Genomic DNA, 16,159 nt, shown 5'->3' with positions numbered 1-16,159 from the left:
GAAAGCCAAGCAGCCATGGAAGCAAGGCAATACTGAGTCACATGTAAGGGTTAGAGCCATCATCATAGCCTCTCTCTCCCCACAGCCAGCATTGGCAGATGAACAATAGAGAGAATGGCCCACCAAGCCCCTGACCTACCTGAACTAGAGTAGGATGCCACCCAGGGTGACTGTTTAAGTGCCTGACTCACCGATCTACAGAGAAGGACCCCAGCCTCTATGTACCTGATGCACTGAACTACAGAGAAGGACCCCAGGCAAGGGAGCCCTCTAAGTGTCTGAATGGATGGAGCTACAGAGAAAGACTAGCCAAAGAGGCCTTCTGATCGCCAGCTACCAGAGACTTGAGAAAAGACTCTGATAGGGCCATAACTCCTGCAGTGAAGGCAGTCTGTGAACCTGCACACTTGGCGCCGCCAAGTCCCTGCAAACCAAGCAGCTGCACCACATTCATGCTAAACCCTCACTTGGGCACAGCTGCCACAAGTAAAAAAAAGTCTTGCCACTATGCACATGGGGTCGCTTTGGTTATGTCCAACTCTTCGCGACCCTGTGCACTGTGGCCTGCCAGGCTTCTCTATCAGGGGGTCTCTCCAGGCAAGAATACTGGAGCATTTGGGCCATTACTGGTTGCACTCTTCTAGAGCACTATATTTCCTGCTGCCCTAGCTGCCAACTCCCCTGAGTACCTGGTGCTACCAGAACCCCTGCAACCCAAGCAGCTGTACCACCTCTGCAACTGGCCCTCTCTGGGACAGATCCAAATCCTCCAGGGCAGCCTCAGAAGCAAACCCCAGTGGATGACCAAAGAGGTGGAAATAAAACCACAATTGAAACTCAGGGGCAGGGTGCCTAAGGAAGAAGACCCAAAACCTTCCCACTAGCTGTACAAGTTGCAGATTAAATTCACATGAACAACTAGGCAGACTGTGTGTCTATGGAATGTATAAAAGGACATTGAGAGCTCCCACAAAAGAAAACACACTAGTTCTGACAGCTGTGGACATTGGAGGCAAGAACACACAGGAATCAAACCACATTAGAATCTGAGCTGCCCCCACAGCACGTCCAGAGACCAGCACAGTGTTGGAGGGCATCCTAGGGAGGTGAGGTGGGCTGTGACTCCCAGTGAGGGAAAGGATCTTGACAGCAGTGACTCAAGAAAAACATTTATTATTCTTATGTTTTAACTTGTTCGGTACTTTCTTTTGGATTTTTTTTTCTTTTTCCTTTGTCCCTTTTTCTTTCCTTTCCCCCCAACCCATCCTGTTGTAGTTGTTGATTTTATTGGCATCATGAAATCTTATTAAGCTTTTGATTTTTTTTTTTTTTAAATCATGATTTTCCTTGTTTTAAACCTCTTCTATCTACATTGGGCTTTTGCAGTTCTGTGGAATTTTTTTTTTTTTTCTCTTCTTTTTTTTTTTTTTTCTGCCCTTTCCTCTTCCTTTTTTCCCTTTTCTCCTTTTTTAATCTTAGTTTTTTTAAACCTATTATTATTTTCCTACATTTATTCTTTGTTTGCTTTTCCTACTGTTCTTTTCACCTTGAAGTTAAGCTTTAATGTATATAAGTCTCCTTTATCTACCTCTGTTTAATTTTGCATATCTATTCTTTCTTTCTTTCCTTTCCTCTCAACATATTTGTTAGTTTTATTTTCATTGCTTTATTCCCCACTTGGCATCTTGCTTTAGTTTTGTTTTCTAGTTTGTGCTTTAGTTAGCTTAGTTCTTAACCATTAGATATAATTTTTGTTTTCCTTTGTTTGCTTGGTCAATCTATTGAACTTTATTTTTCTTGGACTGTTTTGATTTTGCTTATGGGTGTATATGTATATGTATATTCCATTATTTTAATTATTATTTGCCTGATTTTGTAACTGCCATTTATCTGGGTTTCATCTTTGGTTTCTTGTTTTGGGGTATTTGTTTTAATCTCACTTAATGCCATAACAAATCACTTGTGGAATATTTGATCCTGACCAGAGATCAAGCCCTGAGCCTTTGGAGTGGGAGTACTGATTCCAAGACCCTAGATTACCAGAGAACTAACCCTCTGGAGTATCAAATAGCGAGAACTCCTGCAAAGGAAACCACTTGAATACAAGACCCAGCATCACCCAACCACCAGTAGTACCCTATGAAGGACACTTCATCCAAACAACAAACAAAAATACAAACCCAGTCATCAGCAGACAGGATTACCACCTCACTCAGCCTTGCCCATCAGAGGAAAAACAAACAAATAAAAAAAAACTTGGCACAAATCTCACCCTATACAAAGCTTACACAAACCACTGCACCAACCATAGTGGGGCAGAAACCAAAAGGAAGAAAGAATTCAACCTTGAAGCCTGGGGAAAGGAGACATCAAACACAGTAAGTTTAAATAAAAAGAATGAAAAGGAAGAGAAATAATGCACAAATGAAGGAACAAACTAGAAACACAGAAGTCCAAATAAGTGAAGAGGAAACAGGCAAATTAGCTGAAAAACAATTCAGAATAATGATAGTAAAGATGATCAAAAACTTTGAAAATAGAACAGAGAAAATGCAAGAATCAATTAACAAAGACCTAGAAGAATTAAGGAATAAAGATACAGAGACAAACAACACAATTACTGAAATTAAAAATAGAAGGAATCAGTAGCAGAATATCTGAAGCACAAGAAGGAATCAGTGCGCTAGAAGATAAAATGGTGGAAATAACTTATGAAGAGCAGAATAAAGTAAAAAGAATAAAAAGAACTGAGGGTAGTCTCAGAGACCTCTGGGACAATATCAAACACACTAATATTCAAATTATAGGGGTTCCAGAAGATGAGAAAAAGAAAGAGTATGAGAAAAATTTTGAAGAGATTAGAGTTGAAAATTTCCCCAACATGGAAAAGGGTCTCTCAATCAAGTCCAAGAGGTGCAAAGAGTCCCATACAGGATAAATCCATGGAGAAACATGCCAAGACACACACTAATCAAAGTAACAAAGATTAAACACAAAGAAAGAATATTAAAATCAGCAAGGGAAAAGCAACAAGTAACGTACAAGGAAACCCCATACGTTTAACAGCTGATCTTTCAGCAGAAACTCTGCAGGCCAGAAGGGAATGGGAGGATATATTAAAAGTACTGAAAAAGGAAAAATCTACAACAAAGATTACTCTACCCAGCAAGGATCTCATTCAAAACTGATGGACAAATCCAAAGCTTTTCAGACAAGCAAAAGTTAAGAGAATTCAGTACCAACAAACCAGCTTTACAACAAATGTTAAAGGGACTTATATAGTCAAGAAATACAAGAGAAGAAAAAGATCTACAAAATAAAACCACAAAAAATTAAGAAAATGGCAATAGGAACATATATATCAATAATTACTTTACTGTAAATGGATTATATGCTCCAATCCATTCAGGCTGGCTGAATGGATACAAAAACAAGACCCATTTATATGCTGTTTACAAGAAACCCATTTCAGACCTAAAGACACATATAGACTGAAACTGAGAGGATGGAAAAATATTTTCCATGCAAATGGAAAACAAAAGAAAGCTGGAGTAACATCCTCATAGCAGATAAAATAGAATTTAAAATAAAGAATATTACAAGAGATAAGGAAGGACACTACAGAATGATCAAGGGATCAATCCAAGAGGAAGACATAACAACTGTCAATATCTATGCACCCAACATAGGAGCACCTCAATATGTAAGGCAAACACTAACACATAAAAGGAGAAACTGACACTAACACAATAATACGATTACTACTGTAGGAGACTTTAACACCCCACTCACAAGAATGGACAGATCATCAAAACAGAAAATTAATAAGGAAACACGTCTTAAATGATACATCAGATGAGATGGTTTTCATTGATATCTTTAGGACATGCCATCCAAATGCAGAAAAATACACCTTCTTCTCAACTGCACATGGAACATTCTCCACGATAGACCACATCTTGGGTCACAAATCAAACCTCAGTAAATTTAAGAAAACTGAAGTCATATCAAGCATCCTGACCACAATGCTATGAGACTAGATATCAATTATAAGGAGAAAAATGTAAAACATACAAACACATGAAGATTAAACAATATGTTTCCAAATAACCAATGGTTTACTGAAGAAATGAAAAGGGAAATAAAAAAAAATTTAGATACAAAGAACAATGAAAATATGACAACTCAAAACCTATGGGATCCAGCAAAAGCAATTCTAAGAGGAAAGTTGATAGCAATACAATCCTGCCTCGAAAAACAAGAAAAACATTGAATAGGCAACCTAACTTTACACCTAAAACAATTGGAAAAAGAACAAAAAACCCCAAACATAGCAGAAGGAAAGATATCATAAAGATCAGAGCAGAAATAAATGAGAAAGGAATGAAAGAAACAACAGTAAAGATTAATAAAACTAAAAGCTGTTTCTTTGAAAAGATAAACATAATTGACAAACCTTTAGCCAGACTCATCAAGAACAAAAGAGAGAAGAGTCAAATCAACAAAATTAGAAGTGAAAAAGGAGAGGTTACAACAGACAACGCAGAAATACAAAGAATTATAGAGACTATTATGAACAACTATATGAATAACCTGGAAGAAATAGATAGATTCTTAGAATAGAAACAGAAATTATGAACAAGCCAATGACAAGCACTGAAGTTGAAGCCGTGATCAAAAATCTCCCAAAACAAAGCCCAGGACCAGATGGTTTCACAGAAGAATTCTATCAAACATTCAGAGAAGCACTAATGCCTATCCTTCTAAAACCATTTCAAAAAATTGCAGAGGAAGATTTGCAAACTCATTCTACGAGGCCAACATCACCCTGATACCAAAACCAGACAAAGACAACCCCCCAAAAAAGAAAACTACAGGCCAATATCACTGATGAACATAGATGCAAAAATCCTCAACAAAATTTAGGAAACAGAATTCGGGAACACATTAAAAAGCTCATACACCATGATCAAGGTGGGTTTATTCCAGGGATGCAAGGATTCTTCAATATACACAAATCAATCAATGTGATACACCATATTAACCAATTGAAAGATAAAAACCATATGATAATCTTAGATGCAGAAAATGCCTTTGACAAAATCCAGCACCCATTTATGATTAAAACTCTTCAAACAATAGGCATAGAAGGAGCCTACCTCAACATAGTAAAATCTATATATGATAAACCTACAGCAAATAGTAAAAAAACTAAAAGCATTCCCCCTAAAATCAGGAACAAGACAAGGGTATCCACTTTCACCACTATTATTCAACATTGTTTCGGAAGTCCTAGCTACAGCAATCAGAGAAGAAAAAGAAATAAAAAGAATCCAGATTGGAAAAGAAGAAGTAAAGCTCTCACTGTTTGCAGATGACATGATACTGTACATAAAAAACCCTAAAGATACTATCAGAAAATTACTAGAGCTAATCAGTGAATTTAGCAATGTCACAGGATACAAAATCAATACACAGAAATCAATTGCATTTCTATATACTAACAATGAAAAATCAGAAAGACAAATTAAGCAATCAATATTATTCACCATTGCAACAAAATAATAAAATATCTAGGAATAAACTTACCTAAAGAGACAAAAGAAGTGTACACAACAATTATAAGACACACTGATGAAAGAAATCAAAGATGACATAAACAGATGAAGAGATATTCCATGTTCCTGGGTAGGAAAAATCAATATTGTGAAAATGACTATACTACCAAACACAAGCCACAGATTCAATGTGATCCCTATCAAATTGCCAATGGCATCTTTCACAGAACTAGAACAAAAAATTTCACAATTCATATGCAAACCCAAAAGACCCCAAATAGCCAAAGCAGTCTTGAGAAAGAAGAATGGAGCTGGAGGAGTCAACCTTCCTGACTTCAGGTTATACTACAAAGCTACAGTCATCAAGACAGTATGGTACTGACACAAAAACAGAAATATAGACCAATGGAACAAGATAGAGAGCCCAGAAATAAATCCACACACGTATGGGTACCTTATTTTTGACAAAGGAGACAAGAATATACAATGGGGCAAAGACAGCCTCTTCAATAAATGGTGCTGGGAAAACTGGACAGCTACATGTAAATGACTGAAATTAGAACACTTCCTAACACCATACACAAAGATAAACTCAAAATGGTTTAAAGACCTAAATGTAAGATCAGAAACTATAAATCTCTTAGAGGAAAACATAGCCACAACACTCGATGACACAAATCAAAGCTATGACCCACCTCCTAGAGTAATGGAAATAAAAACAAAAACAAACAAATGGGCCCTGATTAAACTTAGAAGCTTTTGCAGAGCAAAGGAAACTATAAGCAAGGTGAAAAGACAACCATCAGAATGGGAGAAAATAATAGCAAAGGAAACAACTGACAAAGCATTAATTTCCAAAATACACAAGCAGCTCATATAACTCAATACCAGAAAAGCAAACAACCCAATCAAAAAGTGGGAAAAAGACCCAAAGAGATATTTCTCCAAAGAAGACATACAGATGGCTAACAAACACATGAAAAGAGGCTCAACATTGCTCATTATTAGAGAAAAGCAAATCAAAACTACAATGAGATATCTCCTCACACTGGTCAAATGGCCATCATCAGAAAGTCTACAAACAATAAATGTGGGAGAAGGTGTGGAGAAAAGGGAACCCTCTTGAACTGCTGGTGGTAATGTAAATTGATACAACCACTATGGAAAACGGTATGGAGATTCCTTAAAAGACTAGGAATAAATCCACCTTATGACCCAGCAATCCCACTCCTACCCATAAACCCTAAGGAAACCAAAACTGAAAAGGACGCATGTACCCCATTGTTGATTGCAGCGCTATTTATAATAGCTAGAACATGGAAGCAACCTAGATGTCCATCGATAGATGAATGGATAAAGAAGTATCCATTACTTCTTATACATATAACGCAATGGAATATTACTCAGCCATAAAAAGGAACATATTTGAGTCAGTTCTAATGAGGTGGACGAACTGAACCTATAGCTTATTTTACAGAGTGAAGTAGGTCAGAAAGAGAAAGATAAATATTGTATACAAATGCATATATATGGAATTTAGAAAAATGGTACTGAAGAATTTATTTGCAGTGCAGCAGTGGAGAAACAGATATAGAGAATAGACTTATGGACAAGGGGGAAGGGGAGGAGAAGGTGAGATGTATGGGGAGAGTAACATGGAAACTTACATTACCATATATAAAATAGATAGCAAACAGGAATTTGCTGTATGTCTCAGGAAACTCAAACAGGGGCTCTGTATCAACCTAGAGGAGTAGGATGGGGAGGGCAATGGGAGGGAGGTTCAAAATGAAGGGGATATATGTATACCTGTGGCTGATTCATGTTGAGGTTTGACAGAAAACTACAAAATTCTGTAAAGCAATTATTCTTCAATTAAAAAATAAATAAATTAAAAAAATGCAATTAGAACTTATGTTTCAAGTTCATTTGGCAAACTTAATTCTATTTACAAGTTTAACCCTTATAATAAATTATAGAATTTTCTGCTTACCTTGGTAAGGTTAAATGAATGAATAAAATAACTAATGAACTTTTCTCAATTTCCCATTTTCTTACAGCGAGGTATTGATTTTCAATATCTATTGGAAAATACACAGCATGGAAAAAATATCCCATTGTCTCACACATTCTCTTAAGTTTAGGTGAGTAATCCTAAAAACAAATTGAAACACAAGATAGCACAGCTTATTTAACTGAAGATCTAGTCAGCTTCATACTACTTAAATCAAAAAACATGCTTTATCACAAGTTATGTTGGATAGTCTCTGATTTAAAACTAAAAAAATCATAATCACATTTAAAAAAAATCTTTAAGAGGAAAGGCAAATTTCTTTATAAATTGAAAATAGTAATAGCTTAGCAGCTTGGCTGTTTCCTAGTTCAGAAAATGATTTATCTCATAATAAAACTTAAAACAACAGGAGAACAGTATTAAGTTCTTTTGCCGTGGTATATATTTTTATTATTATTCTTACAAATAACTTCTGTTTATTGTTACAGGGTGCCAAACATAAATCCATAAATTTATATAGTAAAAAGTGTCTGTCATGAACACTAAAGCAAACAGATATAAAATAAAAATATGCTGGTCTATTACAAATTATCAAAGAGCTGACTCATTTGAAAAGACCCTGATGCTGGGAAAGACTGAAGGCAAGAGAAGGGGATGACAGAGTATGAGATGGTTGGATGTTATCACCGACTCAATGGACATGAGTTTGAGTGAACTCTGGGAATTGGTGATATACAGGGAGGCCTGGCATGCTGCAGTCCATGGGGTCGCAGAGAGTCGGACACAACTGAGCAACTGAACTGATAAGAAATTAACTTACTTAGTAATGTTGATTATTACTATACAATAAATTAGTGATTCCCTCAACATGTATTTGTGAATAATGTATACTCAGTTAGTGAGTAGAAGCTTTGGTTTTCAAAATACTTTGTCTGTTTGCCAAAATTATCAAAAAGGAAAGCTAAATGGACTTATTAATCAACAATCTGGAGGATGCTAATATTGAAGGTATTACATGTGCCACATATATTTATTGAAAATTCAGTTAGAAAGGTAATTGGTGAACTTTTCTGTGAAGAGCCAGATGGCAAATTAATAATAGTTTAAGAACCTGCCTGTTTGGGCAGAGGTTTTTGTGGTGCATTTAGGTGCCACTATAATTTTATTCTGCCATTAATGTGAAACAACCAGAGACAACATGTTGTGTGTGGCTGTGTTCTAATAAAAATTTATAGACAAAAAAATTTGAATTTCATATGATTTTCACATCAAAATATTCTTCTTCTGATTTCTTTTTCAATAATTTAAAACCGCAGAAACCAAAGACTTCAGGCCAAATTTGGCCAACAGGCTTTTGTTTGCTGACCCCTGCCTTAGATTAACCCCAATAGCTGCTGTGAAAAATTGAAAATCATGACAAGGACTAAATTTTGTTATAACCTGAAACAGATTCAAGAATAGGGCTGGCAGGGATTAACTAAAGCAGGCACAGCTAAACACTGTGGAGAATGTGTAATGAAGCATTCAAAAGCATAAAGTTTCAAGGACTTAATTTGAATATACTGAAAATACTAAGACATTTTCTTAAGAAAAGCCCAAGATGCTTCCTATTCTTTAAGATGTAATCTTATATGTAGTAAACTATCTGGTTCAGATGCAGTAGTATCATAACCAGAATACAATATTAACTTGTATTTTAAATCACTGAATACAAAATTTATAAATGTCCTTACCTTAAGGAAAAGATCCATTTCAGGCTGGGTTTCATCTGTATGAATGAGGTAACATCTGACAGTGTTACTCCATAGAGAATGTGAAAACAAAGGGGTAACTTGTAATAAACTAGCCACAGCAATATCCCAGTCATCTGAAAATAAAATTTCTCATAAGTTCCCCAAAAGAATTATTAGAAGACCATATGATGTCTGAAAGTCTGAAAAACCACAACAGACATCATAGAATAATTTCTTATCTCACTTGTAATACTGACATAACTTCTAGAATAACATATTAGAAGGCAATCAGTTCTCTAATCTCAAATTCTATCCTGGGGTTTAAAGCAATCAAAGTCACCAGTGGTCTCTGCTGGGGTACCCATGGCTCCAGTCAAATGTCAGGGAACTAGGCCATATGGGCTGTTCCATTAATTTGTAACTTGAGGAACGCCTATGCTCCCAGACTGGTTTTACTTGTTTATTATTCTTGAAATATACTGAGTCAAAAAGAAAGTTCAAGAATGGTATAAAATGAAAAGTAACTTAAAGATAGTGAGAATGAATATTTTAAGACATATTTGACTAATTGAAAATGCATTATTTAAAAAATAATTTTCATTTTGCTAATAGATAAATAATTTCATAGTTTTAAGAAAAGAATGGAGCTACTTATAATATCTCAGGTCTGCTGTGGTACTGAAATTCTGAACAGATCTTAAGAGCTGTTTTGAATACCAAAGTATACAAAGATAATGAATAAAACTGGGCTTCCCAGGTGGTGTTATTGGTAAAGAACCCGCCTGCCAGTGCAGGAGACATAAGAAACACAGGCTCGATCCCTGGATCAGGAAGATCCCCTGGAGGAGGGCATGGCAACCCACTTCAGTATTCTTGCCTGGAGAATCCCATGCACAGAGGAGCCTGGCAAGCTGCAGTCCATAGGGTGCACGCGTGACTGAAGTGACTTAGCACACATGCACACATAACTTTTCAATACCATCAAAGATGCAAAAGAAAAGACGAAAACTACTGTTTTTCAGCTGATCTACATTAAACTCTCACTACTCAACTAAAACACCTGAGAATCCAGACCAAAATTTCAGTTATTAGAACTTATTGGTCAGTCAGGCTGGGGGACACCATCTGATCCTGATGTGAATTATGTAACTTCATCCTTCCTGATCAGTGACAAGTACCAGAACATAATGGCCTGACAGTGGAAGACACCCAGAAAACAAGTCTCCTGCTCTGCTGATGGCAGTTCTCCCAGCACAAGACTGTAGTACACAAACAGTCATTGCCATTAACTAAGCTAATTAGCCATGGTAATTAGCTATTTACCTCTGTTGACATTAGCAAACGGTCCTTCCACGTCTATAGAACTATGGGCGAACTCAGGGCCCCGGAAGGACTGCTGAAGCTGGATCATACTCCCTATGGAAGGCTCACTTCCCAAGGCTCCACCAGTCCAATATTCGCACTGGGTTCCAGCAGCTGTAAAGCAGATTTCATCGGATGAAAACCAAATAATATTGAAACTTCAAAACCTTATCAAATATATTCAACAGGATTTCTAATCCAAAAAAGTACTATAAGATTATAAATACAACAAATATTCAAACTTTGATTTTGAAATCAAAAGAATAATTCTGAAAGTACTTTGCCACCAACTTCTGGCATGTTCTAAGGTGGTAGTTAACACAGTTTTGGTTATCTCAATCTTAAAAGGGGGATTAAAGAGAGACAGATGAAAAGAAATTAGGAATACAATAACCAAAGAAATTATAATAACAGAGAGGAATTAAAAACGCTCCCCAACAAAAATTTCTAAAAAACTTTTATAACCATATGATTTATGTATCAGTGTAAAATTTGAAGGGAAGAATTTCAAAGGAAGACTATTACTGGCACACCAGTAATTGATATTGGCAATTCATTAGGATATAAGCTAAAGACGTAAAGAGTACATTCTCTTTAACCTCCCAGAGGAAAAAAATTAATGTCTGAATTAATGAGTACTTAAACACACATTTTTAAAATAAGTAATATTTGCTATAACATGGAGTCCTTGACTAAACTTAAGTAAACTGGTATTTGGGTGAAAATCTCTGGCAAAACTGATTTTTATTTGTAGGTGACAAATAATGAGCAATATTCCCTCAAGCATTCCTTCTTCATGTTTATATCAAAATAGGAAGAAAGACCTAGGAGGAAATATTAACTTGTTTTTATTAACTTGCTGGAGAATTAGAATATAATAGTTTTGAAACACTGTATATTTTAACATATGTCAACACTGAAATAACCACTAAGACTAATGTGTTAGTCATAATAAGCCATTATTCGCCTTTTTTTCCTCAAAAGTTAGTAGATTTCAATGGTACTAAAATGCAAATTAAGAGGGGATTATCAATTGCCATATTTCACTCCAAAATACATTAATTTGGAAGAATATAACTACAGTTTTTTTTTTTATAAATGGGAGAGTGGCTTCATTTTCCTACTACATTTAAAATAGAATATTGTTCAATATCAATCACATTTCAATATTATTTCCTATTAACATAGTGGACATTTTCATTCTATGATTCTGAGTTTTTCTTTATTTCTAGAAAGACATTTAATATGTTTAATTATAAAACAAAAACTTTAAAATATTTCAAAAAACTGTATTGGAAACCACTTGCTGAAACATCATGTAGATACTCTGATAGCTGCAAGAATACATCCATTATGTGGAAAAATGTAACAAAAACTACTAACTTTCTCCAACATCCATTCTCCCTTTCTTTCTTTAATGACACAGCCCCAAACTTTATGTGCATACATGGCTCTCCTACTAATAATTACACTTTCCCATCTTCCAGGTAGAGGAAGGTATAGGCCAATGGGGTTTGAGCAGGAGTAATGTGTATATCTTTCAGATTGTGCTTTCAAGGAAAGTAATGTATTCCCCCACTCCCTCTAGCTAAATTGTATATATGATGGGACTTGGAGGGGCTATCTTAGACCAGAGAGAGAAAAGCTATGGGTTAAGGCTGGCAGACAACAAGATAGAAGGAACCTCAGCTTCTACACCATGGACTTCTATAGAAAAGACCTGTTATAACATGAGAAAGAGAAAGAGCAACTCTATTTGTAACAGCAATTACTTATCAGTACAAGGATTCAAAGTTGACTCTACAATCATTATACCTATTAATATATTGATATCTCAAAACATTATAAATAGGAAATAAACTTACCAGTAACATCTGTACAGTTGTCATCTGAATCAGACTCTCCAGGATCAAATACATGGATCCCCTGAGCCTGTAGCCTCTGAAGTTTGCTCTCCAACTCTCGCTTGGCCCTCAATAAATCCTGAATTTCATTTTCCTTGGTCTCCCTAAAAATCTTTAAAAGATGTATTTTAATTTTGAAATCCTTTTCCATAAGCAAAAAGTGATATTATCAACTTTTAAGGGAAAATTCTTTCATTCATAAAATCAATATTCATTTGGTCCTTGATCTCCTCTTTTGTAAGGTGAATACCTCTCTGTCACTGTTTTGTAACTGGAACCCAGTGGAATTCCAGGAGGATATATCTAAGGTGAGGGGCTGCTGTGTGCTACCTGATGTTTAGCAAATTTGTCCCCCTCCCACTTATTGCCCTCCTGGAGGAGGGCATGGCTACCCACTCCGATATTCTTGACTGGAGAATCCCATGGAGCGAGGAGCCTGGTGGGCTACAGTCCATAGGGTCACAGAGTTGGACACGACTGGAGTGACTTAGCGTGTACACTTATTGCCAGTAATGCTCTCCCAAAGGATACATTCTCAAATATTTCTAAATGCTCTCCCCTAATATAACCCTTGCCTCTCCCCACCCCCTTTAAAATGTTCACTTTTATACCTTTTCTTTGAAACTATCTCAAGTTTACCTGGTCCAACTCAAATACTTCAAAAGTAAAAAGTATTTACTTTTTATAAGACTTTAGCTCTTATACCTTTCATGACTCCTACATCATTTACTTCTATTTACTCATCACAGTATTATATGAACTTTTAAAATATATTGCTTTATTCCCTGTCACTGTGGGGATAAAGATGTATGAAATTTACCTTAAATTGCCTCTTAACTTTATCTCTGTCATGTTCAAATGTAGCTGCTCTCTCCATTGCTTGGTATTTTGCTTCTAAAGCACTTTCCTTTTCCCGAAGTATCTTCTGGTAAGTTTTTTGAAGTGCCTGGAAAAATTTACCTTGTTATTTCTAACAAAAATAGCATGCCTCCCAAATTTTACATTATGTTATATGCATATTGGGCTTCCCTGGTGGCTCAGAAGGTAAAAAACCTTCCCTCAATGTGGGAAAACCTGGGTTTGATCCCTGGGTCCAGACGATTCCCTGGAGAAGGAAATGGCAACCCACTCCAGTATTCCTGCTTGGAGAATTCCATGGACAGAGGAGCCTAGCAGGCTATAGTCCATGGGGTAATCAGACATGACTGAGCAACTAACACTCTCATATACATATTACATATCTCAGAATATGAACAGTCTACTTAGTTTTTCACCAGTTATCAAGAACTGCATACTGTCATTCTATTCAAACATATAATGGGGAAAAAACCCTGCAAATGTGCTTGAATTATAAATGAAGATATTCAATATTAAGCTTTCAATGGAAATTAATACTTTTTCTTTGAAATACTGCACCAGTTCTGAATCTTCACTACAACTCAGTTTTCCTACACAAAATCACAATTTATAAGGTTTAACCTGAAGAATAATTATTTCTGTGAGACTGTGCACTCCTTGGCTCCACATCACTCCTCTTGCTAGCTCCAAGGCTGATACACTGCACGTCTTCAGTAAATGACTGACTGAATGGATCAAATAAATATAGGGTGTGTGTGTGTGTGTGTGTTTTAAATGCCTAGGTATATGAAAAAGGAAAAACAAGGTTACATAAGGAATCAGGATTGGTAACAGAAATAACCTGGGCCTGGAACATTTGTCACCCCTTAGTGCACTCTGTCCTGTTGTAATTGCATTTGGGGGGCGGGGTTTAAACGCCTAGGAAGGGTTTGATGAGCTGCCTCAACAGATGTCACCAAAGTCTTTTGTGTATCTGTGTGGTCCTGGCAGACCTACTTCCCTGGAGATTAGCATTTGGTGCTGCTCTGTGCTTAGTTGCTGAGTCGTGTCCAACTCTTTGAGACCCCATGAACTATAGCCCGCCAGGCTCCTTTGTACATGGGGATTCCCCAGGCCAGAATCCTGGAGTGGGTTGCCATTCCCTCTTCCAGGGGATCTTCCCGACCTAGGGATCCAACCAGGGGTTCCTGCATTGCAGGCGGATTCTTTAACAGAGCTTCTCTGAGAGCTCAGTTGGTAAAGAATCTGCCTGCAGTGCAGGAGACCCCAGTTCGATTCCTGGGTCAGGAAGAGCCCCTGGAGAAGGGATAGGCTACCCACTCGAGCACCCGAGTATTCCTGGGTTTCCCTTGTGGCTCAGCTGGTAAAAAATCCGCCCGCAATGTGGAAGACCTGGGTTCAATCCCTGGGTAGGGAAGATCCCCTGAAGAAGGGATAAAGCTACCCACTCCAGTGTTCTGGCCTTGAGAATTCCATGGACTATTAAGAGTCGGACACGACTGAGAGACTTTCACTTTCACATTTTCTTTACCAGCTGAGCTACCAGGGAAGCTCCGAGCATTTGCTGCTCCGGGCTAATAGCTTCAAGGTGTCTGAATGAATGGCCCAAAGACAGAAAAAAAAAAAAGGGGGGGGGGAGGTGGGGGAGCTGGTGGTTGTTAAAGAATCAGTTTAGACCGCAAGGCAGTATGTTCTTTCAAAGTAAAACGCAGAGCAGTTTCTGCTTAACTTTCAAAACTTCTTGGTTTGGAGATGAGACAGGATGGACAAGGGACGAAGTCAGGAGTTCAGGGTCCAGTTGGCAGTGCCGCCACGCGGCTGCGGGGCGGTGGGCAGACGGCCCCGGGCCTCAGTTCCCAGGTGTCGCGGTCATCTCCGGTGAGTGCCCGGGCACAGCATTACCTGCAGCTCGGCCCGCAGCCGCTTGTTCTCCGTGTCCAGCTTGGCCTCCCGGCGGCCCATGGATAACAACTCCTGGTTCTTGCTGACCCGGAAGATCTCGTACTCCTTCTTCAGCCGCTCGTACTCAGCAGCCGCGTATTCCAGCTCGGGCACCGACGAGCCAGTAGACTTGAAGCTGGCCCCTAGCAGCCCGCCGCCGCCCGCTCCACGGGGCAGCGAACCCGGCCCGGCTCCCGCAGCCGCCACACCCGCGGCCCGGCGGAACGAGCTGCGCAGCAGGCGGGCCTTGGGCTTCACTTCCACCGGGATCTCACAGGCCTCGCCGCCGCCCGCCCCGTACGTGTCCTCGATCACCTCCCCACCCGCGGGGCTCACGAGCGACGAAGCGGTACCCATGGCGCCGGCTGGCGCTGCTGATCGCCAGCAGGGTAAGAGGAGGGGGCGGGACACGACCAGAGGGACGAGGCGGGGCAGCAGGAAGGGGCGGGGCGAGCATATCAAGGAGAGGCGGGCCAGTGGGCGGGCAAGAAGGACAGGGTGGGGCCAGAGGAGCAGAACGGATGGGGCGGGGCGGGACGGGAGGACTGGGTTGGGCTAGGTAGCTGAGCCCGCCTGCGGGTTGCTGCGCAAGGAATCGGCGTGGCGCAGAGTGCAGCAGGGATGTGGCTCTGGCCCGCCACTGCACTTTGTCAGTGCCTATGGGAGGGCGCAAGTAGGCTTCTCACAGTTCCCTCTACCTGGCCAAGACTTCCCCCGGGCGCGTGCCTCACACTGAACTCTGGCCTGAGTCCCCTGTTGCTCCACTTCTGTTGCTGCAGTTTCTGTGCT

At 38.8% G+C, this 16,159-nt stretch overlaps 1 protein-coding gene across 3 annotated transcripts in view; it reads right to left on the bottom strand.

Moving 5' to 3' along the window:
* The window catches only part of NPHP3 (nephrocystin 3), a 56,238-nt gene extending 40,474 nt beyond the window's left edge, over positions 1-15,764 (bottom strand). For 2 of the 3 annotated variants that reach the window (XM_070376127.1, XM_070376136.1), the window contains exons 1-6: positions 15,332-15,764; positions 13,392-13,517; positions 12,533-12,683; positions 10,629-10,781; positions 9,306-9,439; positions 7,552-7,712 (exon numbers count right to left, since the gene is read on the bottom strand). In XM_070376127.1, the coding sequence (XP_070232228.1) occupies positions 7,552-7,712; positions 9,306-9,439; positions 10,629-10,781; positions 12,533-12,683; positions 13,392-13,517; positions 15,332-15,727 (1,121 nt within the window). In that variant the 5' untranslated portion in view covers positions 15,728-15,764. The remainder of the gene's footprint in view (positions 1-7,551; positions 7,713-9,305; positions 9,440-10,628; positions 10,782-12,532; positions 12,684-13,391; positions 13,518-15,331) is intronic. The other variant, XM_070376131.1, reaches the window with a different exon arrangement.
* Between the last annotated feature and the right edge of the window lie 395 nt (positions 15,765-16,159).

Source organism: Bos mutus, chromosome 1 (assembly GCF_027580195.1).
Source record: "Bos mutus isolate GX-2022 chromosome 1, NWIPB_WYAK_1.1, whole genome shotgun sequence".
NCBI classification, from domain to species: domain Eukaryota; kingdom Metazoa; phylum Chordata; class Mammalia; order Artiodactyla; family Bovidae; genus Bos; species Bos mutus.
This window is presented reverse-complemented; position numbering and strand designations above follow the sequence as displayed.